The sequence below is a fragment of the Camelus dromedarius genome, chromosome 25 (genome assembly GCF_036321535.1).
Source record: "Camelus dromedarius isolate mCamDro1 chromosome 25, mCamDro1.pat, whole genome shotgun sequence".
NCBI classification, from domain to species: Eukaryota; Metazoa; Chordata; class Mammalia; order Artiodactyla; family Camelidae; genus Camelus; species Camelus dromedarius.
The window spans coordinates 9,793,045-9,816,926 of record NC_087460.1 but is presented as its reverse complement, the minus strand read 5'-3'; the positions used below and the strand labels follow the sequence as shown (position 1 = coordinate 9,816,926).

The 23,882-nt window shown below is 37.5% G+C and overlaps 1 protein-coding gene across 5 annotated transcripts in view; it reads left to right on the top strand.

Moving 5' to 3' along the window:
* Nucleotides 1–23,882, top strand: part of EPS8 (EGFR pathway substrate 8, signaling adaptor) — a 147,233-nt gene that overhangs the window by 80,491 nt on the left and 42,860 nt on the right. For all 5 annotated transcript variants that reach the window (XM_031444048.2, XM_031444047.2, XM_010988862.3 and 2 more), the window contains 5 exons: nt 8,110–8,189; nt 10,204–10,277; nt 18,902–18,969; nt 19,955–20,116; nt 21,836–21,985. In XM_031444048.2, coding sequence (XP_031299908.2) covers nt 8,131–8,189; nt 10,204–10,277; nt 18,902–18,969; nt 19,955–20,116; nt 21,836–21,985 — 513 coding nt within the window. In that variant the 5' untranslated portion in view covers nt 8,110–8,130. The remainder of the gene's footprint in view (nt 1–8,109; nt 8,190–10,203; nt 10,278–18,901; nt 18,970–19,954; nt 20,117–21,835; nt 21,986–23,882) is intronic.

Genomic DNA, 23,882 nt, shown 5'->3' with positions numbered 1-23,882 from the left:
GCCTACTATGAACTAATTTAAATTTAGTAGAATTGAAATTTCAGTTCCTCGGTGGCACTTCAGGTGTTCAGCACTTGAGCTCGCCTACTGTACTGAATAGTGATGCATTCATACTTTTTCATCAGTGCCGGGCATTTTATTTGACAGTGCGTATTGAGAGCACCGATAAGCACTTAATGGTTACATAGTTAATGCTTGTGGATGAGTAAATGAATGAACGAATGAATGAGTACTGATATTGGCTTGTGCCAATTAAAATTGGATGAATCTTGTTTGAGTAACCATTCACCAAGGTCATTTTGGCTTTTAATTCTTCAGTGTTAACATATCCCCAGCCAGCTATAAGATACCGGATTTATCCTTAGTTAAAGGCAAGTAGACAGCAGTGGTTAAAAGCATGACTTGTGGTCAGATCTTCACCAATGCATTTAAAGTTATGATTTAATTTCTGGAAAAAACAGTTAAAGCATTTTTCATCAATAATGCCTGGTTTAGCTAGAGAGATCGCCTCACTTTTACACATTATAAGGGTGTTTCTTTCCTGGGATTTGAAAATAGCATTTGTTGTTATGAAAACAGCGGGTAGTAAACGTACACTACCAAAATATCAGCTGACTTTGTATAAGGTAAATCGCCTTCACTTTTTGTTCTTTCACTCTGGCTGTTATGGGAGTTTTATTTTTAGTATAAACTTGTACTCATATTTCATAGTCACCTTAACCTCTCAAGTTCACGTTAGAGGTGACTTGAATTTTTTCCCCCGAGTTTTTCATTAACAAGTATTTGTCAGTGTGTAGACAATGAAAATGTGTTAGAGAAAGAAGCAGATTAAGCACATTTATTCCTTCCCCCAAAAATGATAGTGAAGGGATTTTAGCAGAAATTTGGTGAGACCAAGGGACTCGGGAAAGCCCATGGATGATTGCAGCTAACCTACAAGTCCTGAGAAACTGACCCCTAAGCTGCTAGGGAGAGACACTGGGGTTCACTTCAGAACCTCAGAAAGGCCCACAGGTGAGGGTGAGGCTGAAATCAGGAGGATGCAGCGGTAGTGTGTTTAAGGTGAACTTAGATCCCAGGTGCCTCCCCACGCTCCAGCAAGGCTGGAACTTTATTCCCTGGAGAGTGTGAAGTGGAGAACTCCTGACTGCAAGATACCAGGGCACAGATGGCGGGTGGAGGATTAAGGGAAGTACTTGCTAAGCAGTGAGGCACCCTCAGTGCAGTTCTTCCACTCATCTCCACACCGTGGCAGACAGATATGTTTTCTCCGGGTGTGAAATTGGAAGATGCTTCTTTGAAGACTCTAATCTACCTGTGCAGAAGACCTACAGATACTGATGGCTGAGGATCTCCCAATGGAACAGCCCAACCAGGCTGCTCTGCAGTGACGCTATCCTGTTGACAAGCCCCACCCATCAACACAGACTTTCTAATCGGTTTTTTAGTCTCCATCTTCAAGGTGAGGAGTGACTAATGATCACCTGACATTTGAAGAGATTCGGAGACCAAAACAAACCTGGAGAAAACAAGGAAATTGACAGACATAGAGACAATGAAGAGAGAAGAAAAATTTAAGGCAGTGTCATCAATATTCTCAGAAATACCAGAGAATATACTGCAATTAGGAAAGAAGAATAGATGTTAAAAGAAAAGAAACATTTAGGGCATAAAAATGTACTCCTAGAAATCGAAAACGGATAGAAGGCTGAAAAAATTAAAATGTAGTTAGAAGATAATGTTGGGGAAGCCACTCAAAAAATAGAGCAAAAATAACAGGAAACAGAGAACAGCAGAGAAAAGACAAGAAAATTAGAGACTCAATCTGTGAAGTCTTATTCTGAATAATAGACTTTTTTAGAAAAAAGAAAAAAAAATTAAAATGTAGTGAAGAAACTGTCAAAGAAATACCTCAAGAAAATTTCCTAGAATTAAAGGACAATAATTTTCAAATTTGAAAATTTGAGTTTTTACTATATTGAATTTAAAAAAAAAAAAAAACTCCTACACTGATGTATTCATGAAATTTCAAAACATCAGGGGAAAAAAAACTGAAGACCCCAAAACTTAAGAACTATAGAAAGAAGAAAATTAGGCCCTTACTAAATACTGAGAAAAAGAAGAGCACCCAGCACCTCAGCAACAACCCTGAAGACAGAAGAATGATGCCTTCAAAATGTGAGGGCAAACAGAAATCCCGCTATAGGATTTGAAGCTAAGACAAACTATCGGTCATCTGTGAAGGTAGGAAAAAACACGTTTTCAGTCATGTAAATCTTCAAAAATTACCTCTCTCATTTTCTTTCTCAGGAAGTTCCAGAAGTATGTACATTTCCAAGATAAAAAAGTAAAAGTAAAAAAGAGAAAGACTTGAGATCCAGGAAACAACGAAAAGGAAAAGAAAAAGGGAAAGATGAAGGTGATGAAAAGGGTAACGTTGCGTTTGGGTACCACGACGAACGCTGTGCAAGACACTTAGGGAGCAGTCGATTCAGATCGTGACGGGAGCGTATAAAGATCCGGGAGAGATGCCTGCAGGAAGACAGAAATGATAGAATAGATGGTGTTTAAATGTAGTGAAAGTGTTGCTGAAAAACTGGCCTCTGTACCCGATAGCTGAATTGAGAGCTGGATTGGAGGCAGAGTTTTGGGAGGAAAGAAAAAAGCAGCTTTATTGCCTTGCTTGGCAAAGGGAGTCACAGTGGGCTCATGCCTTAAAGACTGTGGGCCCCTCTTGGGGTTGGGGTCTTGAGGTTTTATGGGAAAACTGGATGGAACAGAAAAGGTGATAACAACCAGGGCATTTTACAGGGGCTACATTCATTTTAACCTCAGTTGAATCTTCAGGAGGAACTCCGGAGGGTCTGTCCATTCTTCTGAGATTATCAGCCTGTGATCTCCTTCCTGGAGCAGAGCTTCTGGGTTAAAGTTATTCTCAGTAAAGAATGAATCAGCAAACAGTTTTCATATCAAAGAAGTCAGTTGGTTAGTTTGGTTTTTAATCCTTCAAAAGGAGACCACTCCTGGTGGAGAGCAAAGGGCTGAAGTGAATAAAAGTACGTAGGAAAACTAAGGGTTGAGGGTAAGATAATTATTAACTCTCAAGATGACAAAAGTTTGTACAAAAAAAAGGGAAAGGTAACCCTCTTATACTCTGAAGCACACTGAATTTTGGTCTAACAAAATTTGATGTAAATATCCCTTGGCCTTCTGTGACAGGCGTTCTCATTTTATCACCAGCTTTATTCGTCATTACTTTTTCTACCCCTTAAATTATTCTTCAGGAACTCTGAGCTGCTGGTGAATGAAGCGGTCTCTTTCCTAAACGTACAAAGCTGTGTCTTGTCTTGGCTCTTCACGTGCCTCTTCTGGCTTACCCAGCTCGGGCATCACGACCTGAAGGAAGGCTTTTATGAACTGAATGTCCTCGCCGCCCCAGCAGGAAATGCCCGCCTTGCCTTCTGCCTTTCTACCTGTCATACTGTCCTACAGGTGACCCTTTGGATGTCTGCCTCCCGCACTGCACTGTACGTTTCTGAAGGTCTTCATCTTGCTGCCTTTGATTCAGCCCTCCTTTGAGGGAGATTCTTCCTCCAGACCCACCCCTAATCTCACTTCCTTTGAACTTTATACTATGTTGTCCTTACATACCCTGTAATGTGCTCATTTCCTAAATATGCCTGTTCTCTCTTTTTTCTTAAAATTTCCTTGTAAGATAGGCAGTTTTTCAAGGAAGGTTCTGTTGGTCCCAGGTCTTCTGTGAGTTGGACCGGGTGTCAGGGATTTATTTTCCTAGTAGAAGGGCCTCCTGACAGTAAGGTTTTTTTTTTTTTTTTTTTTCATTCAGCCAGATGTAGATAATTCCTGGAATTTCTGGTTCTGTTTTGTTCTTTGTTCCATCACTTTCTAACAGCAAGATAGGACTGCTTCTGTTTCTGAAGGTAAATGAAAAATGGTATTTTGAAAGGAGTGCATTTTTACCTTTGTCAACAAAATATTCAGCTGTGTTGAATAATAGGATTAAGAAGCAGTTGAGAATGATTTGAGAGCTTTACCTTATCTGCCTATTGGTGAACTTCCCATAGGCTTGTAACATTATGCATGTTGCACTCAGTGCACTCTGACACCTAACACAGTCCACAGAGTATTCCATTAGAGCGAAATTCCTGCCCTGGTGTCACCATCATGCTGGCATTTGGATCCGTGAATCCATATCTTGCTAAAACATATCAGACAAATTAAAATAATGAATAGTCTTTGATGAGATATGATACCTCTATGTCTTCTTATCAAAAAATGTTTGAGTAGTATGGCAGACAGGGAGAGAGGAAGTTGAGATGAGGACCAGCACCTTTTTATAAAATATCTGAGACGCGGTTTGGGGGTGATGTCAGCATGTGCGTTATAACACATTAGAAAGCCTTGATTAACCTTCATCTGAACAGAATTGCGTTGCTTTAAAAAAAAAAAACAAACCCTGTATCATTTAACAATTAAGCCTTTTTATTTCTCATAACCTTAAGGAGATGTACTTAACGTTTTGGAAAAGTTGGACGAATTCAGCAGAACAGTTGCTTCAAGGTGACATTTCCTACTTTGTGGGTTGTAACCACTTCCGAAAATTTGTACAATTTGTAAACCTCTTAAGGACCTGTACTGAAAATGCAGAGCGAATCATCTGCCGTAATTTTTTTTTATTGCTTACCGTCCTTTGCTCTAGGTGGTGCAGAAGAAAGTAATCAAGAGGCAACAGGGCAGTTAAATATTAAAATGTCATAACTCATCCGTGGGCTGGAACTCTTCTCTCTGTACCTGTAAGGTTTTATGATTTCGTATTTTTAGAGGCCATTCAGTACGTCGTAATGAAATTTGAATTCAAGAGTTTCAGTTTTATTTTTTTAAACATTTTTTATTGATTTATAATCATTTTACAATGTTGTGTCAAATTCCAGTGTAGAGCACAACTTTTCAGTTATACATGAACATATATATATTCATTGTCACATTTTTTTCTCTGTGAGCTACCATAAGATCTTGTGTATATTCCCCTGTGCTAGACGGAATTTCAACATTGTAGAATAGATAAACAAGATTATACTCTATAGAGTTTCGATTTCATTAAAGAGAATTTTAGAACATAGTTTTCTGTCTCTCCACCCAGCTGGGTTACGTCAGGCCTTGATAACTCTTTGTTTGCCTTTGTAAAATCTGTTGGCTTGTACTAATTTAGCATGCAGCACTACTATGAAAAAAGAACATTTAGAAATAAAAATATATCATATGAGATCCTGATTTCCTCAGTGGCTTTTGTTTTGCATTAGTCAATGACACAAAGTTTAATTTTGGAAATCTTCTTCTAAGGTTCGTAGAATATCAGTGAATACTAACCCTCAGGGCTAATTTACAGAAAATAGAGATTTGAAAAAAAATTATTGAGGTGGGGGATAGAGATGGGTGGGGCAGGTGAGATGATTTCCTCTACTTCTTTTTAAAACAATGTTCTTCCTTGAATTCCTGCTCAATTGAGAAATGAATCAACAGAAAAAAGTTATACTTTAATTCTTACCCTGAAAGAAAATGCCCACAGTGAATGTTCTCCTGCCTCTTCTGAGAATCCGTACTCAACAGCTTTTTGCTTCTGGGAAGATTTGCACTTCTTAGATAATGTTTGCTTTTTAAAATTCTGATCGTCTTTTGATGGTTGGTAGCCAAGGTTTTTTGTTAAAGGCTGGGATCTCTCTCATGCCCTGATTTCACTTCCTTTCTTTCTCTCTTTCTTTCTCCCAGTTTTTTTTTTTTTTTCTTTTTGACAGTATTCTATACCCAGCACACAACAGAAGCTTAACTCAGATCTTGTCTGAATCACCTGAAATAGGAGTTTTACAGGGCATGAGTCATCAAGAGTTTTTATTTGGTGAATCTGAATTCCTTTTTTTCCCCCCTGTCTTTTCGTTTCAATATTTAAAAGTCCAGAATGAATGAATGAATGAATGAATGAATGAATCATGTATCTCCCATATAGCAGAATTCCAAGTAATTTGCGCAGGTTCTCCTTCCTCAAGGATACCCCCCCCCAAATTCTCTGAAAGTCTCTCTATTTATTATCGAGACTCGTTTCAAAACCAGACGCCAAGAGATTACATTTTGTAATTCAAGGTTATTTACACCATCACGTCTCAATTCTTTTATGGGGAGTATACATTGTGGAAACTGAAATACATCAGCAATAGTTAATTTCATACCTCAAGGTATGTGAATTAAGTCAAATTATTTTAAGTTTCAGAAGACTAATATTTTTTTTTTTTACAAAAAAATATTAATTATTTTATCCCAGCTAAGCCAGAAAACAAAATATCTACAGTGGTCAAAACAAATGACCAAAAGTTTGGTTAAACACCGTAAGTGTGGGCTATATTTAGAGACTTCCCCCCAAGAGGCCTGTGTAATGGTGGTGAGGGGAGCCACTCCACGGTGGGGAAACCTGACAGATGCTACCATCAGTGACGATGCCACAGCATGAACGATGGTTAAGTCATGCTAATAGTATGTATTCTTGATGTGATGCGATAGGAATGGTACATATCTTTGTGGTCTTCCTCTCCAAAACCTGTAACTCCATTCTAATCGTGAGAAAAATGTCAGACAAACCCCGACTGAGAGACATTCTGCAGAATGTCAAAGTGCAGCACTCCTCAGAAGACTGCCATGGTTGTTGCTGCAGGTGGAATTCGGTCCCCTCGAAAGATATGTTCACTTCCTACCGTCCGGTACCTGTGAATGTGACCTCGTTTAGATAGGGTCGTTGCAGATAAACCAAGTTAAGATAAACCCATACAGGATTCAGGTGGACACTAATGCACTGACTGGTGTCCTGATCAAAAGAAGGAAATTTGGACACAGATGGACACCCAGGGGAGGCCATCTGAAGGCAGGGTCAGAGACTGGAGGGGTACATCTCCAAGCCAAGGAAAGGCAAAGATTGGCAGCAACCACCAGAAACTAGAGGGGGCAAGGAAGGAGCCCCCCCCCAAATGTTCACAGAGAACGTACTCCTGCCAACACCTCGATCTCCGACTTCTGCCTCCAGAACTGTGAGGAAATAAGTTTCTGTCATTTTAAGCCACTCAGTTTGTGATCATGTATAATGGCAGCCCTTTCGGTCATCAAAGGCAAGGAAGGTCTGAGAAGTGGTCACAGCCTAGGGGAGCCTAATAAGGCACGAAGATGAAATGTAATGCAGTGTTGTGGATGGGATGCTGGAAAAGAAAAACATTAGGTAAAAAAAACTAAAGAACTCTGAATAAAGTATTGACTTTAGTTACTAATAAAATATTGATAATGGTTCAATGATTGTGACAAATACACCATATTGATGTCAAATATTAACCATAAGGAAACAGTATACAGGAACTTCCTGTGCTATCTTCACAACTCTTCTGTAAATCTAAAGTGCTTCAGATACAAAAAAATTTATTACAAAATATTTAAAAAGCCCAGAATTTAGCTGCAGTTTTAATTAGACCTCAAGTGCACACGATGGCGTGAATGGCAGTCCCTGAAGGGGTGACAGTGGTGAGGAGGCACGAGAACCTACTTTAGCTGATCAATTGCGTCACAAGAAAAAAGACTGGAGGAAACTGACAGGACTGTTGAATAGTTATGTTTAAATGACAAGGTTCTGGGTGATAATTTCCCCTTTGCACTTTTCTGAATTTTGTGCTTTTCTGTGTTTCTCAAGTTTTTTAATTTAATGAACTTATACTACTTTCATAACGAAACACTAAACAAAGTAACATTGCATAATACTGACAATTATGAGGTTGCATGGAATATAAAATTAGGCTACACACTTAGAGGATTCAGGACTATATTTAATTTGTTTTCACTTGCCTAAATTTGCTTATGGTTTTAGCGTATTAATGTTAAATGCCAATTGGATCTTTGTTTATATATCCATCTGTCCTTCAGCTGAGCTCTTGGAGGGTGGAGATCTTTATATTTCTAGCATCATCCTGGAAATGACATATATTTTATTGAATGAGTAACTCTAAAACTGAAGCGTCTTGGTCTTTTTATTGCCTTCAATTTACATACCTTTCTTTTTTTCAGAACATAAGTGTTAAAGTCACGATGAATGGTCACATTCCTAATCATCCCAGTGGTTTCAGAATGTATCCATCTCAAATGAAGTAAGTTGGAAACTTTATATTTAACTTGTTGGGTTTGTTTTTTTTTTTTTTTTTGGATTTGATTTGGTGGTTTTAATTGTTTTTTATTTTCAACGACAAGATTAGTTCCATTTCTTTAGGTAATTCATTCCTTAATGTATAATTTCTTTGTAACACTGAGAGATGTTACTGTTAAAAGCTTACCATGTCTGGTAAGAAAACGGTGGTTAGCTAATACCAGCCCCAGTGGTATTGATCTAATAGAAGGTGGTGTGTTCTGGTGTTTTATGTATTACTGCTTTCCATAGTTGAATATATTCTCTACTTCAATACTTTCGCTTTCTCTAGAGCATTCTATTTTTGTTATTTGTAAAATACTGGCATTTGAGGAGAGTTACATGTCATCCAGCCCAGTCTCTCAAGATATTTCCACTATATAAGACAGAAAAAGACCAGGTATAATTTGAGATCACCATCCTGATTGAAGGGGCCATTGCCTTATATATTGAGGTTAATATCATTGTTATTTTGTATTGGCCATGATGGTATAGTGTTCAGTATTTTTCACAACCGGGTTATTGCCATTTTCCAGAAACAGGTTGTTCACATTGCTTCACCTTTTCTTTTTACAAAGATTACTGCAAAGCCCTTCAATGCTGGTCAGGAAGAGACACAAGGGGAGCATGTCAGAGGCCAGCTTTATCTTGTCCATCAATTATTCAAGCCAGAAAGTTTCCCCACACCCTCAACTTTCCCGCTTTTTCTTGCAACCAATATCCATTAAATCATGGATTTATAACAGTTTCCCCTTTTAAGGAGCTCTTGTTTCTATCCCGTCCTTCTATTCTTTCTATTCCAGCTTTATTTGTGGACTTTATCTCTCACCTAAGTTCTTGCCACATCCTTCTATCTGGTTGCCTTGCCATGAGTTCTTGGATTATCTTTCTGAAAAAAGTTGTTGGCTCCTGTTACTTCCCTGTATAAAAAGGCTTACAGTAGGCAGAGAATAGAAATTTAATTATTATTTACTTTAATGGAGATACTGGGGACTGGACCCAGGACTTCATGCCCACAAAGCACTGCACTCTACCACTGAGCTAGAAATTTAATTTCCCACTGGAAATTTAATTCCCACGCCCTCTCCTTGCCTTCCCCATTTCTCCAGCCATTCGTCTCTTCTACGCATATCCCATTAGATGCCGTTTCCCCTGGACTCAATGTTTATTCCTGGTCCACTCCCACGTGCTTCCCCCCCACTTAATTTCTGCCTGTAGAGCTGCTTTCCACTCTTCTAGATTCTGCTTAGATGCCAAGTGGGCAGTAAAGTCTTCTTGGGCATCTTTATAACAATTTAGTCCTTTTCTATGTTATAATGATTCGTTTTACCCAGATACCACATTCTACTGTGACTTTTTTTCCTACTTGTTTTATTAACAGTACTCTGTCCCTACGCCCACACCCTCACCTTATCTCTCATTCTTCTTAGATTTTAGGACCTATAATAAATGTTTGCTGAGTAAATTTGGCAAATTCAAATCATATGTTTACTTCACGTAACAGATGAGTAACAGGAAGCTACAAGTAGGGTAAGGCTGGTCAAATGTAACAATAAAGTGTTATTTTTCGTTAACTGCATTGTAAGTATTTGTGAAAAGTGTCTTGTTACAGCTTAAATCATTGAGAATGTTTTGTAACTGGCTCGCTGCTCACAGCTCCGTTTGGTATGGCGAACTTAAATTCCTCTGAGATAGCTTCAGCCTTATTGAGTCTCCTTGGCTCTGCTCCTGACTTGGCGTTTGAGAGGAGGCTGTGATGTATATTCCAACCTCAATCCATGTTAGATTAGGACCCAATATCCTATTTCTTGACCAGATCAATAATTGGCTCTTTTTGACAGACCCAGTTAGTACAAACTCAGTATCTGTTTTTTTAAACACATGGTGATTGTGGTACACTGGAATTTTTATTGGTAGTTTTGACTTTTTATTACTTGTGTTGGACTTGAACTCAGTGCAGTGACCATTTTTTATTACAGTGGCTACGGATCCTCACCCACCTTCTCCATGGACAGAGAACACAGTTCCAGAACGAGCGCGAAGGCCCTCTACGGTATGTTCTGGAGGGGGTGTCCTTCTATTTCTAACCATGTTTTACCGATTATGTTTTTAAAGTCATGGTTTGAACCCATGGCTTGTTTATATTATTGGGAATGAAGTTGTGATCGATAGAGAAGGATTATCATTAAAAGAGCTTTTACAGAAGCTACCAGAGCCTTGACCTCTGCTGGCTGTCATGGGATTTAGAACTACAGAAGAGATGTATTCAGTGCTTTCTAGGGAGTGTGTCCGCATGGTACCAGTCCCCTAGGTGGATTTTCTCATCTGATTATGTGTGATGTGTTTGCTGATCTTCATGACTGATCCAGTCAGTGGGCTGAGAGTTGACAGGACTTCCTCCTTATGGCTCTTGAAGTTTTCAGGTCATATTACAGTATGACTAACAGCATTTATAGCATTTCTTTCTGCCCTGCAAGATAAGCAGTCTTTGTTTCTGATCCTTCTCTAACTTCCATTTTCCTCTCTCTCTTGTCTCACTTATAAATAGTATTTGTTTAAACTTCAAATATAAAGTAGAAGTCAACACTACACAGAAGCTGAGGTCGCCTGAAATATGCTACGTACGTGTAGGGGGTGGTGCTTGCTCTCATGGAGTCTGCATGGCCTGTATCATTGCACAGCAATAAAGACTGAGAATACTGTCATGGTTAAGAGCAAAAACTCTGGAACTACACGTTGTGGGTTTAAATCCAGTTCCACCATTTACTGGCTGAGTGATCTTGAGCAAGTTACTGTATGTGTCTGCCCCTCATTTTGCCTACCTCTATAATGGGGATATCTCATAGGGGTGATATGAGAATATTATGAGTTAGTACATGTGAAGTGCTGAGAACAGTGCCTGGCAAGCAGAACACAGTGTATATATTTACTGTTATTGTAATTATCTACTATAGGAACCAAGAGCACTGTCTAAATTTGAAATTCTTTTCTTTTTACGTCATCTAGATCTGTAACACCTTGGTTATGGTGCGAATGACTCATTCTAAGGTTTTATGACTTTTTTCTCCACCTATATTTCTAGTGACTAGGCTTCAGGACTCAAATCGTACATTCATCAGATGGGTTTTATAGCACACATGGATGCGTCTTCTTGTGGCGTTGCCAGTCTGATTAGAGTTGGTTTCAGTCTTCTTGAGTACAATATTGTGACATTCTGGCCATGGCCTGGTAGTTGTGAATTGTAGATCTACAGAATATATTCAACAAACACGTATTTTTTGATTACTATGTGCCCAGAACAGACCCCGTAATATATGGCCCTTGACTTTAAGTGACTTGCACTCTGGAGAATGAAGTAAGCTCTGACGGCAGTGTTTGAGGGGTAGTAGGGGGCAGGTCAGTTCTTCCATGTGGATGAGGGAGGTAGTCAGGAGGGATTTCATAGAGAGGTTAAACTCTGAAACCCTCCGGGCATTTAGAGGGGAACAGAGGATGTTGTAAATAGCTGTAGGAACCCTTTTTAAACTAGACTCTAAGCCCTGTGAGGGTGGACCACATTTGCCCTGTTTGCTTCAGGATTCCCTAAGCTTAGCACACTGGCCAAAGTATCACTGATGCTCAGTAAACACCTGAGAATGAATATAATGAGTCAGTGAGTAGCAAGCAGTTTAGTGTTAACTGGAGGGTGCAAGGTGGTCCTTCAGGAGGTAAGATTGGAAAAATAAACTTGGACCACGTGAGGAAAAATCATACTAGGGAACTTGGACATGGTTTACAGGGAATGACTGGCCATTGAAATGTTTTAATCAGGGGAGTGATAGGTTACACTTGTCTTGGCTCCCTCTGGTAACAGGTGAGGAACATGGATGGGAGTGGGTGAATCAGAGACCTGAATAATGTAGGTAAGTCAGACATCTAAATAACAGCCCTAAGATTTCTGTTAGGAAGAAAGAGTAATAATCTCACAAATACCATGGATCCAAAAGTCTGTTTTCAGAGAGCTGAGAAAGGAATAAGAAATAAAAAGGAGGACTCACCTGCAAATTTTAATGTCTAATTTGTGTTAGGAGCAATTTCATAAAATCATAGATCCAAGGATCAAATTTTTAGCTTTTAAGCAGTAAATTTAATTTCCCCCTTTTTACATATGAAGAAAGCTGAGGCTCCTTTTAAAAGTGAGGTAGTTTGTCAAAGTCACATACCTTTAAAAGTCTTGATTGTAAGAAAATATAGCAGTTAATCCTGTGTAGTGATGAGAATGAACAGTGTATACGTAAAACAGAGGCCATAAATAGAAGGGTTAAAGGGGCGAATCCAAGAGGCATTTGTAAGGAAGAAAGACTCAGCAATGTATCAGGCTTACAAGTCAGAGGGTTTTAAGTTCCTTGAAGTTGCAGATAATGTTTCCTTCCTCCTTGTAGATGATTCTCACCCCTCCCTGCCAACACACTGTACACACACACACACACACACACACACACACAATGCCTTCTCTCTGACAGGCTCCCAGTAAATGCCTATGGGATGAATGGTTAGATGGATGAATGACAATTGGAGAAACATGTTCAGGTTTTGAACAAACCTTTGCAATAAACAAATTCAATCTGCAGTTTTAACTATAGTCAACACTGGGAATGTTTGGTAAAGGAGAAATTTGCAATGTCATTTATTTTGTCGCAATGTATGCACTTCCTTTAAGCTTTCTCCTTTCACAGTGATTAGACCAGTTGAACAAATCTTTCAAGAGTTAATTTGCCTTCATGGGCAGTACATGAGCTTCTCTGGGATATGAGGGTATTATTCAGTTCATTGGAACACGAGTTTCACATTGATGACTACTTTTTTTCAATACACCAACCCCAGGCTAGATACTGTATCAGGAGTTCATGCAGCTTGGTCTTTTTCATGAGGACACTTTTCAACCTGACACCATAATGTGCCATCCAGATCGCTTCAGTATCGTGCCCAGAGAGGTGGCACCTGGGGGTTTTGGAGGCCAGGTGATCGGCAGCTGAATCATGGCATTTCTACCAAAGGGCTGCCATTTTGAGCAAACAATTTCACCTTTTGGCCCCAGTTTCCTCAACTACAAACAGAAATGATAATAATATTGTGCTATATTTATATGAGAGAATAGAAGTAATGAGCCTATCATGGTAGTGAGGAAGGGTGTAGGACACTGTCCTGGGTCCTCAGATTAATCAAGGCCCTCAAATGCAATATTTTAATGTTACTCCAAATGATGTTCTATATCTAATCACAGCGAAGCTTTGACAGGATCAAGTGGTAATCTTCATCAACTACACAATTATGACCATAAATTTGCTTTTTTTGAATATGTGTTAATTTATTCAAGGAAAATGGTTAAAATATGCTGCAATTTTAATAACCCTATGTTGTCATCCCTTCATTATTAAACAAGAAATTTCAAAGCCAGCATGTGAGAAGCCCTGCGTCACTAAAGTTGCTGGCAACATAAATAGGAAATAAATATCAATTTCTCTCTTCTACAATTTCTTTCGTTTCTCCTGACAGTAACATAATATTTGGCTACTGTTATCAGGGCATGGGAAATTGTATATTGTCTTCCTGGTTTAAGCTGTAAAAATCTCGTCAAAGTCTTTAAGCTTTAAAATCGTTTTTAAGGGAAATACTTGTGAAAGTATTAAACATTCCCGTCAGGGCGTGGCTCCTGTCATCTCTCATCTGTGACTCAGAAGGTCACCGGTGCACACACTAGCTGCTGTACTGGGATGTGCTCAGAGGCTGCATTCCTCACCTTTACACCGAATCATACAGATTCTTTCCCCTTTGGAATATTTGAGGCTGGTTTTTTTTTTTTTCCCCCGTGTGGCTGGGTCCCAAGCAGCTTTAATAACCCCATATAAACTTTTTCCTATTGTTAACATGCCTGCTTCTAGCGTTGCTTCTAATATGCCTGGGCTGAGAAACTAGACAGAAAATCTTGTTAGCAGAGTGAATAGGTTCTGAGTGGGGAACTGGGAGTCCTTCGCAGTAGAGTCTGTGCATTAAAGTGTGTACATTTTAATGTTAGACTTTGTGACATCATCTCTGTCTGCCACTCAGTGGGTTTATTTTATATAAGTATGGTTTCTCTGCTGTGTTCTGAATAGCTGGATTTCCTAGAAAAGTAACTTTCCTTTAAATTAGATATTGCTGAGTTTGGAATATGGCCACGTACCATAAATAATCAGCTGTTTAAAGTCATCCTAGCTCCAGAAAAATGCAAGTTTCACAGAATTACCATTTAGTAATACTTTATTGTCATTATGGACATTTACAATATTGTCTGGGAGGCCAGGTAGTGATGGATGAACAGACGGGCACTTTTTCAAGTCCCATTTCACCTCAAGTTTGAACATTTTTGTGTTTTTCCTGCTTTTCTTTGTTCTTCTCAGAGAGGTACTTGTAAGAAGTAAGAATAAGTAATCTGTAACCTGTTCAGTTCATTTCTACAGAATTGACTTGTCTCTAAACTTTCCTGTATTTATACATAGTGCTTGACTCAACTTTCTTTTTCTTTCTAGTTTGGAACTAGTCTTTCTGTTCCGTTGTCATAATCGAAGTCCGGGACAGCTCTTACACATGCAGGTGGCACTGAAGGGTTAAAACCCCCATCTTTTTCCTCCATCCTCATTATTTACAAGGTGTCATTTACTTGGGGAAAAAATTAAATATTTTAAGAAAGCAATTTTTGAAATTCTTAAGAAGCAGAAGGCCTATGATTATATATTATTAGGAGACTGGGCAATGTTAGAGTCAAAATTCCCTATGTCAGCACGCGTGACTCCAAAAGACAGTTTGGGCATTTTCTTACCTTATCTGAAAGTTTTAAATCTTCTTTCTCCGCAGGGGATAAGCTATTTTAATGATTTGTTGGACTGGCCAGTCAAATTACTTCTTAAATGGTGTAATTTTGTAAAAATGACCCTGTTTGCTTTTAAAAAGTTGTTCTGATTCAGACACTGATATGTCAAACTGTGGTTATCACGAGAGCTTGTAATTACTACTCAGTGCTTCTTACTGATGCCCACTCCTCTACGGAAATTACTCACTCAAACAGTGGGAAAGGAATTCTGTACTGTGGTTGAAAGTTTTTGTTAAGTGTAAAGTTATATGAACTGTAGCGTGTTGTTTTTTTTAGAGAGAAGAGTACTTGGCAGCTGCTTTTATGTTACATTTTTTCTTTTTAATAACCAAATCCTTACTTTCTAAGCACCACTTTGTTTTCAGAGAAAGAGAAAATAAAAATTTTCTGAATATCAACTGTTTCAAACCTTGCTGTCTTATGCATGAATAGCAATACAGACAAACAGGAATTAAGCTGAAATACTGAGACTGGCATGTTGTTATAGTTGACCTTGCTCTCATTGAAGAATTACATGAAAGCTAATTTTTTTTTTAAAAATTAAGACTTTTTTGGATCAGTTTTAGGTTCATAGCAAAATTGAGGAGAAGGTTGCGGAGAAGTACAGGGATTTCCCATACCCCCATATCCTCTTCCACAATCAACAGCCCTGACCAGAGGCTGTGATACAGAGGGGTGCCTCTGTTACAACTGATGACTCGGTATTGATGTGCCTTCCTCACCCAAAGCTCATTGAAACCTAAATTTAAGCTCCTGATCTGGAAGTAGAAGAGAAGTTTTTGGAGCAGCCTATCAACTCAGTAATGCTGAAACGATACGTAAAGAATTTTCATCTTCAGCAACGGAAATTCACCTAATTCTGTCTCTTTGGGTTTGTGTATTCTGGTCCATGGGATAAAAACTACTAGGAGAAGCAGTGAAACAAGATCAGTGCTACTACAATCAGGTAAACTTTGTTCCTAGGGTCAAAGAGAGAGAAAAACTATTTGAACCATAGTTTACACTCTTAATTTAGAAAGAAAAAATTTTCAACTTACAAGAGATAAGATGAGGTAGAAGAGTTGGCGTTTGCACAGATTTTGGAACAGTAGTTTCCACCCTCCACTGCACATTAGAATTGCCTGGGGAGCTTTTACAACTCCTAATGCCTAGACTGCATCCACTTACCTTAGAATCCAGGGGAGAATGGGGGGCCCATGAACTATTTTTTAAAATTCATTATAATGTACAGCCAAGGTTGAGAACCACTGCTAGAGAAAGGGGTGAACGTCCACAGAGACTTTATCCTGAGTGTTATGCAGACTCTATTTAGGCTCTTCATGCTGTTTTAAGACTTTGGGTGAGATTTTTCAGGCTTAGGAGCATAATTACTATTTACAGCTGAACTTGAGAGTGTAAAAAAGATTTTCATTAAAAATAAGTGTACTCTAATTGCCTTTTAGAAGCCTTCTTTCAAAATCTCCTATTAAAATCTTAATATTAACCTTTATGTATTCATCGACTTAAATCACCAGAACTATTAGCTTCTTTATACATCCATTCTATGACGTTTATACATTTTTAGGATTTTTAAAAGGTAATTTATCATAAAACATCTTATCTATTATGTAACATTGGACAGCAAGAGCTTAGGAATTCCTCAAATGGATTCTTAATTTGGAATATTAGAAGTGGTGCCATTGCTTTAAGGCAATCGGCATAAAAACATCATACTATTCATGATTATTATCACAGAGTCAGTGTTTTTCTATTTTTGTAAAGTTTTGTTCCTGTGACATTGAGAAGCCATGTGTTAGGAAATTTGTGGGGACAAAGCCTTACCTTACTATTTCATAATGAAAATATTTAATTACAAATCATCCAGTATTTTTGACCTTCAGCTGTGTTTGCCAGTCAGTCAAGCACTTGAACATCCTGGGATTTCCATGTCAGAACTGGAGACCAGGGCAACCATCCCATTTCTTTTACTGTCCTCAGGTCGGACCAAAGGAAACAGAACTACCCTCGTGTTCTGAGTTGGCCATGGAGAACTGTCAGAATGTGATGAACCAGTGATCCTGAAATACCAATTATCTCTAAAAGTTCTTTTGTCGAATATGTCCCTGAGTTACACACTATATTTTAAAAACTGTAATGGTTTTCCTAAGAACAGCTATCCATTTGTTAATATCTCACATTGATTAGTCCTCGGCTAAAAATCAGAAACATTATGCTTGTTTACTTTTTAAAGTATGTAGAATACAGTCATGTAAATGAAGGTTTATGTTTTGTCATACCAGAATAGAAAATTTAAGGTGAAACCAGGTATTTCTTTGTGGCCCCATTGTTTCGGTAGGACCAGATGGATCATACTTCTTCAGATCATCATCCAAACAAAAAAAGAAAGGTAGCAGATACGGAATTCTGTGGTGTGTCTGTTTTTATTAAGTAACTTTAATGCTGCAAAAACAAAAATAGAATATATCAGAAGAATATCAGAGTGATGTACTATAAGGCATATTTATATTTTCATCTAAGCCTTAAGATAAACACAAAGAGATTATAACTTTCATATGTATTGTGAAACAGGAACTGATCAAAGTGTAAAAAAATTATTTGTGTTAACATTATGAAATCTGTGTATGTGCTTTATATTTTTGTACTTGCTTTAGCTGCTTTTATATTAAGCAGAACTTTTCAACTTTTATTTTTGTAGGAAGATCTCAAAGTTTCTGTAATACTTGAAATAGGTTTATATTTGGGGGAAAAAATGGTTATTAGGAAAGTCAAGGGGTGTGAAAGAGAGAGAGACAGAATTTCAGTCCTGGAGGGGTCTTGAAGTTTTATCTTATTTAACCGTTGTATTTTACAATAAGGGTGCCGAGACCCAGAGTTTCCCCAAATTCAGTCTCCTACTGAGTGACAGAGCCAAAGCTAGAATCTGAACTCTTTTTATTTCCACTTAAGAGTTTTTCTTCCCCACAGCATTCTGCTTTAGAGAAAGATAGGGCAGCTCCGAATTTAATCAACCTGCTTGGTTAGAAACTAACAAATACAAAATAGTGCCTCCACACATTTTATATTTTATTTTGGTTTTGCAGCATTTTACAAAAGAAAAATAAAGGTTTTTTGTTTTTTTTTTTTCTCTTTAAATAGTTCGGTGCAGTAACTTTCTACCTAACTTTCTTATTTTTTTCTAACAGCTTCTGTCTACAATTCTGAGTGTCACATTTATGTGTTCTGTAGATGTGTGAAAATTGTTCAAGTTTAATGGTAGTGAGTATGAACTGACTCATGCTTTGAAGCTCCTCTTAGACTCTCTGTAGTGTGGCTGTTGTGAAAGAAGATGTTCTTCGCAGTGTGTATTATTTTAACAATGTAGTCTGACTCATACAGTACAGTATGTGTGACAGTATTTGCAACCCCGTTTTGTTCTCAGTACATTAAAAGATGAAACTTACAAACCACTTTTTATCTTTTTTTGCCAAACAGGAGGTCCTGATGAATAAAATCTTTAGACAAAATAACTTTTTTCTTACAACATTAATAACGGCATTAATCATCTTGTTAACCTCTGAGATTCTGAAAATTTATGTGCGGTCAAATTGTTCTTATCATTTAAGCCTTCTCATGGCTTTCTCATTTAATGTGAAGAGTGAGTATTTTCAGATACACCACACAACGGTGACATGTCAACTACTGTACTTACATATGAGATAGACTAGTTTTAAAGATGGCCATGAGACACTGACAGCTGAACTTCAGCCTATTAGTGGGTAAATAATGGCTTTTCAAACTTCTTTTTTCAGAACAAAGGAAGAATTATGCACGGGACAGTGTCAGCAGTGTGTCAGATATATCCCAGTACCGTGTTGAAGTAAGATGCTTTAATGTTTGCTAAAATTTAGGATGAAGCTGGAGGGACATAAAAATTGGTTGTAAAATCAGAATTCTGTTTTCTTTCACCTCTATGATGTTGTAAATTGTGGTGAACTTTTTCTTTTAGATTTCTATAAAACAGATGTTAAATATGAAAGTATCTTGTTAATCTGTTTTTTATAGAGAATACATTAAAATGAAAACTACTCATTTATCATTGTCAGCCTTATTTTGGTTGAAAAGAGGACAAAGGTTTCTATTTTGTATTATGGAGTCTTCTTGAACTAAGCCTTGACAGTTTCAGTGAATGGTTTAGTTTTACTTTTAGTTTTGTCTAAATTCATTACTAGTTTTTTTCAGTTTTTCCTCTACTGCTATATTTTAAGATACTTGCTCTTAATTGGAATCTATTTAGGTGACCTTTGCTTATAAAAAAAATATTTAAGCAGTGAGTAATGTTTAAATTGTTCTTATCATCAGTTTCCTACCTCCTCAAGCAGGCTTAATTGAATTTAAATAGTTTTGCTTCAGTAGAGTGAGAAGTTTGACGGTTGTCACAGACTAGAGTTCCCGTTGGTGCTCTCAGTTACCAGTGTCTGTAGTTTTCAAGGTGTCACATAGATTGCCTTCCATTGTTCAGCATTTAAATAACCAAAATGGAGGGTGGCATTGATGTTAAGAGAATGTTACTTAAGCTGTTTAGAATTTGTTTTCATGTCATGTTTATGTAGTTCAACATGGCTCAGTATTAGACAGATAAAGGCATTTTACAAATCAAGGCATCATTTCTTCCCTTCAACAAAATCCTATTTGACTTTATCATCTCAGAAAGGTAACCATGGATTACAGAGTACTTGCTATCTGTCCCTCCCCTCTCTGCTAGACTTCAGTTATGCTAACTTTGCTTTTTTTTTTTTTTTTGAAACATGTGTCCTAAGGGATCACGTGTGTTACAAATGTTTTTTCTTTTTTTCCATCATAAGCACTTGACTACCTTTATTCTGGATCGGAAAGATGCTATGATAACTGTTGACGATGGAATAAGGAAGCTGAAACTGCTTGATGCCAGGGGCAAAGTATGGACTCAAGATACGATCCTTCAGGTGGACGAAAGAGCAGTGAGCCTGATCGATTCAGAGTCAAAGGCAAGTCTGAAAAATTTCTACTTTTATTCTCAAGAAAGTTCCGTAATTATTTACGTTTATAATTAGGTCAAGTTGTTTGAAAATGGGTGAAAATTTGATGAAGTAAAATATCTTTGTCAGTGATTTTTTGAAGAAAAAAATACCATATACTTTATGCATGCAAAATCATGTTTTTAAACTAGAGGTGGATACAGTTTTTTTTTAACTATATGTGATAAGATGGAAGAAGTGAAAAAAAAATACATAATTCTAAAATAAGGTCCCAGTGAGGCACTATTTGTTATGATATAAATTAATTACAGGCGAGGCCACATCATATCCCAGTGATATTGTCTGAATCCCAATGAGTAAATGGGGATGAAGGGGTTTGTGTGTATGGCCATTAACTTTCCACCAGCACAGCACGGGGCACCTTTCTTTCACACAGTCCCTGGCAGGTAAGACGCTGAAGCTCTTAAAAGAGGACTTTTCTGAGCCCCATCATTTAATAAGCGTTTGAGTTGCTAAGATAAAGAAAACAACTGTTGTAATCATTTGAAAGAAGTGTCCTGGGAGGAGTCAGGGTAACATTTGCCGTTTGTTTCATCTCACTCATTGTGCACCGTGAGAGACTAGCAACCGAGAGCTTCTCTAATCCTCATAGTTTCAAGTAATTACAGAGAAGGGATATTATGTAATTTACTTCTGCAAAGAAAGAAAATTCATTATCTCTCTGGTATGGCTCAGAAATTACATTCTATCTTAATAGAACCTACATTTTTTTTTTGTTTCACCTTTCCTGGGATCCAGGGAATCAGGATTGAGAATAAATTTATGGCGTGATGTCTATGTATCTGTGCTGTCTATAATAAAAATTGGGTTTTTTTTATGTTCCAGTTATCAGAGGTGTTGTGGTTTGTTTACTTAAAATGAAAACAGTTTCCTCCATCAGTTACATCATGACACCGCTCACTATTTGTGTAAGGCCATTAGTGTCAGGATAAGCACTTAAATACATCTCATTAAATAAAGAATTCTTTATTATTATGAACAGAAATTTCATTTGTTTAAGAAGTAATTATTTAATCTGCCAGTATCTTATTTGCATCCTGTAGGTTAGAGAGTGTTCACTTTTTACACTACCAAATATTGTAATCATTTTGACAAATTCTTCTGACTCTGCTGTTTGGCATTTGGGACTGGAAAAATTTATATTTTTTCACCTGAGAGATTTACTGAAATAAAAAGTGTCCAGATGATGTAATATTCTTTGCCTAACGTTTGTGATCACTGAAGGTCGAAACTAAGAGAGTGACTGTACAGTGTTCAAGTGAAACAAAAAATCCTCGCACTGCATAGCCACAGGGAAAAGAATACCAGTGAGATGGTGAATCTTTTTGAAAGAGGCCTCAGTTTGCCTCTTTTGCTCCTAAAGGCATCATCCCCACCCCGTGACCTAAAGCAATCAGTCATGCTAAGTTCGGTGTTTCTTCTGTGTATTAAGAACAGAACCACATCCCTTTGTTAAATATCCCCATTTTTGCTGCTGTTTCTCCCACCTGCCGTCTAGCCCAGCCTTGTGTCTTTACTGCCTCCCTCCATATTTCCAGTTTTGACTGCTATTCATTGTCAGTGTGATTTGCCTGCGTCAAAATTATTTGTACGATGCCCCGAGCTCTTTGTGGGATAGATTTTATGTATACAATGAAACATAAGGCACGTTATGTTTTTACTTTATAGAATGAACTGGAGAATTTTCCTTTAAACACAATCCAGCACTGCCAAGCGGTGATGCACTCCTGTAGCTATGATTCAATTCTTGCCCTGGTGTGCAAAGAGCCAACTCAGAGCAAGCCAGATCTTCATCTTTTCCAGTGTGATGAGATTAAGGTAAAAGAGCGGTGGCTTTTCTTTCCCTTGAAGCAGATGTTCTGGCAACTTTTGATTATCTGCTTCAATCCTATGACTAATAGGTCCTAGATTTTTCATTTCTTAGGATTTTGAAAGGAGAACAAACACCTCAGTATCTTCCTTAAGGTTTCCAGTCTTAGTAAATAAAGAGGAGATTGAGTGATATTTTAAAAATCAGATGCCTTCTGTTTATAAAACAAAAAAAAAATAGGTGGAGATAATGTATTAAATTCTTCACTAAGGGACTTGGACTTATAACTAAAGATGGATTCCTCAAAAATTGTGCTTCCCAGATAATAATCATGCCATCCTACTTTGTTCTGCACTAATCACATAGCATGGATTTTTGCAATGGAACACTTAGACATTTTCCATGATATCGATTTAAGGTTCACCGTTTAATTATGTGACTTGAATAATTGCTCAAGATATGTAAGCCCCAAGTGATAGTGTGAAAATCGTTGAGCATAGTTAACAGTAGTAATACGCCATGTCCTGAAGATTTGTATTTCAAAGCACACTGTAATTTTCAAATGATTATAATTTTGTGATGCTTTATTGGACATTAGAGTTTATCTTCAACCTTCAATCTCTATTTGATGAGTTGCCTTCTCTAAAAGGGAAATCATTTTTGGTTGAGTTGATTGGTGCTTTGACAAAGCAGTGATTTATCACTGTGATTGTGTATTACAAAATATACAGGTAATTTTTTTCTTATAAAGACATGCTGAGAGATTAGCATAAAATATCGCTTGATCTTTTCTTTATTTCTTTGACATTAAGGTATGATAGATGAATTAAGGTTGACTGTAAATTGTGTATTTTATCATTTTCTTTTTCTTTCAGTTTATGTCATAAATGACTTTCTAAAAATCTTGTTTGAAGAGAACTGTAGCATTAGGTAATTTGTATATGTAATGTTCAGCAGACTCTTATATAGTGCTTTTTGAAAGTCATAAGGTGTATTAAGAATTTTGCAAGGTTAGATTTATTAAATCAATAAGTATTAACGTGAATATTTTGCTCTAAAAATATAGTGGAGTTTAATTCAAACATTTTAAAAACAGAAGACTATGCTAAAAGACATTTTAAATCTGGTGTTTGCCTCAGTGCTCTAAAATCCCTCTCTGGAAACTGTTATTGTGCTGAGTGAAGTTTCTGGATTTCAGTTTTGAGAATAAAGGGCTTGCTTTATTTGATAGGACATGATGATACTGATGGGTCCAAACAGACTTACTGAATGCAGTTTTGTCCTAATTAAAAGCTCAAGTACCGCATTGGTGCCAATTTCCACATAGGTGATGGATTTTTTTTCCTTGCTCCATGAAAAATATAAATGCAATGAAATAACGTGGTTGCTTTTATTTGAGTCACCTTGCAGCATCGTTTTTGAGTTTTAAAGTTTCTTTATCCTGGGACTTTATACAGTATCTCTGCCTACCTCTATAGTAAATTTGATCTTAGAAATATGATTGCCAGCCCCCCATAGGAAATTCAGAGTTCCTAGGCCTCTTCAGTTTACTTTTCCCACGTACTAGGAAGCCCTTGATGTGATGTTTGTAACGTCTTCCTGAAACTGGGGTGTTCTTATGGGAGTGAAGCTGGGCTGGGAAGCACTAGCACTCTTGTTTAACTAGCAAAGTAACCTTGGCCAAGTCATCATCCGAGTATTCCTGTTTCATTTATTATCAGACAAGAAGAACAGATTAGATGATCTGAGGTATCCTTTCATTTCTAAAATTTTATAATTACCTGTACTTATGGTAAAAGAGTGGGGGTGTGTATATATATATATTTTTTTTTTTGAGAAAAACATACATAATTACAGAGATCAAGCAGGCACAAAAATAGAAGATGAACATACCCCAGCAAGAAT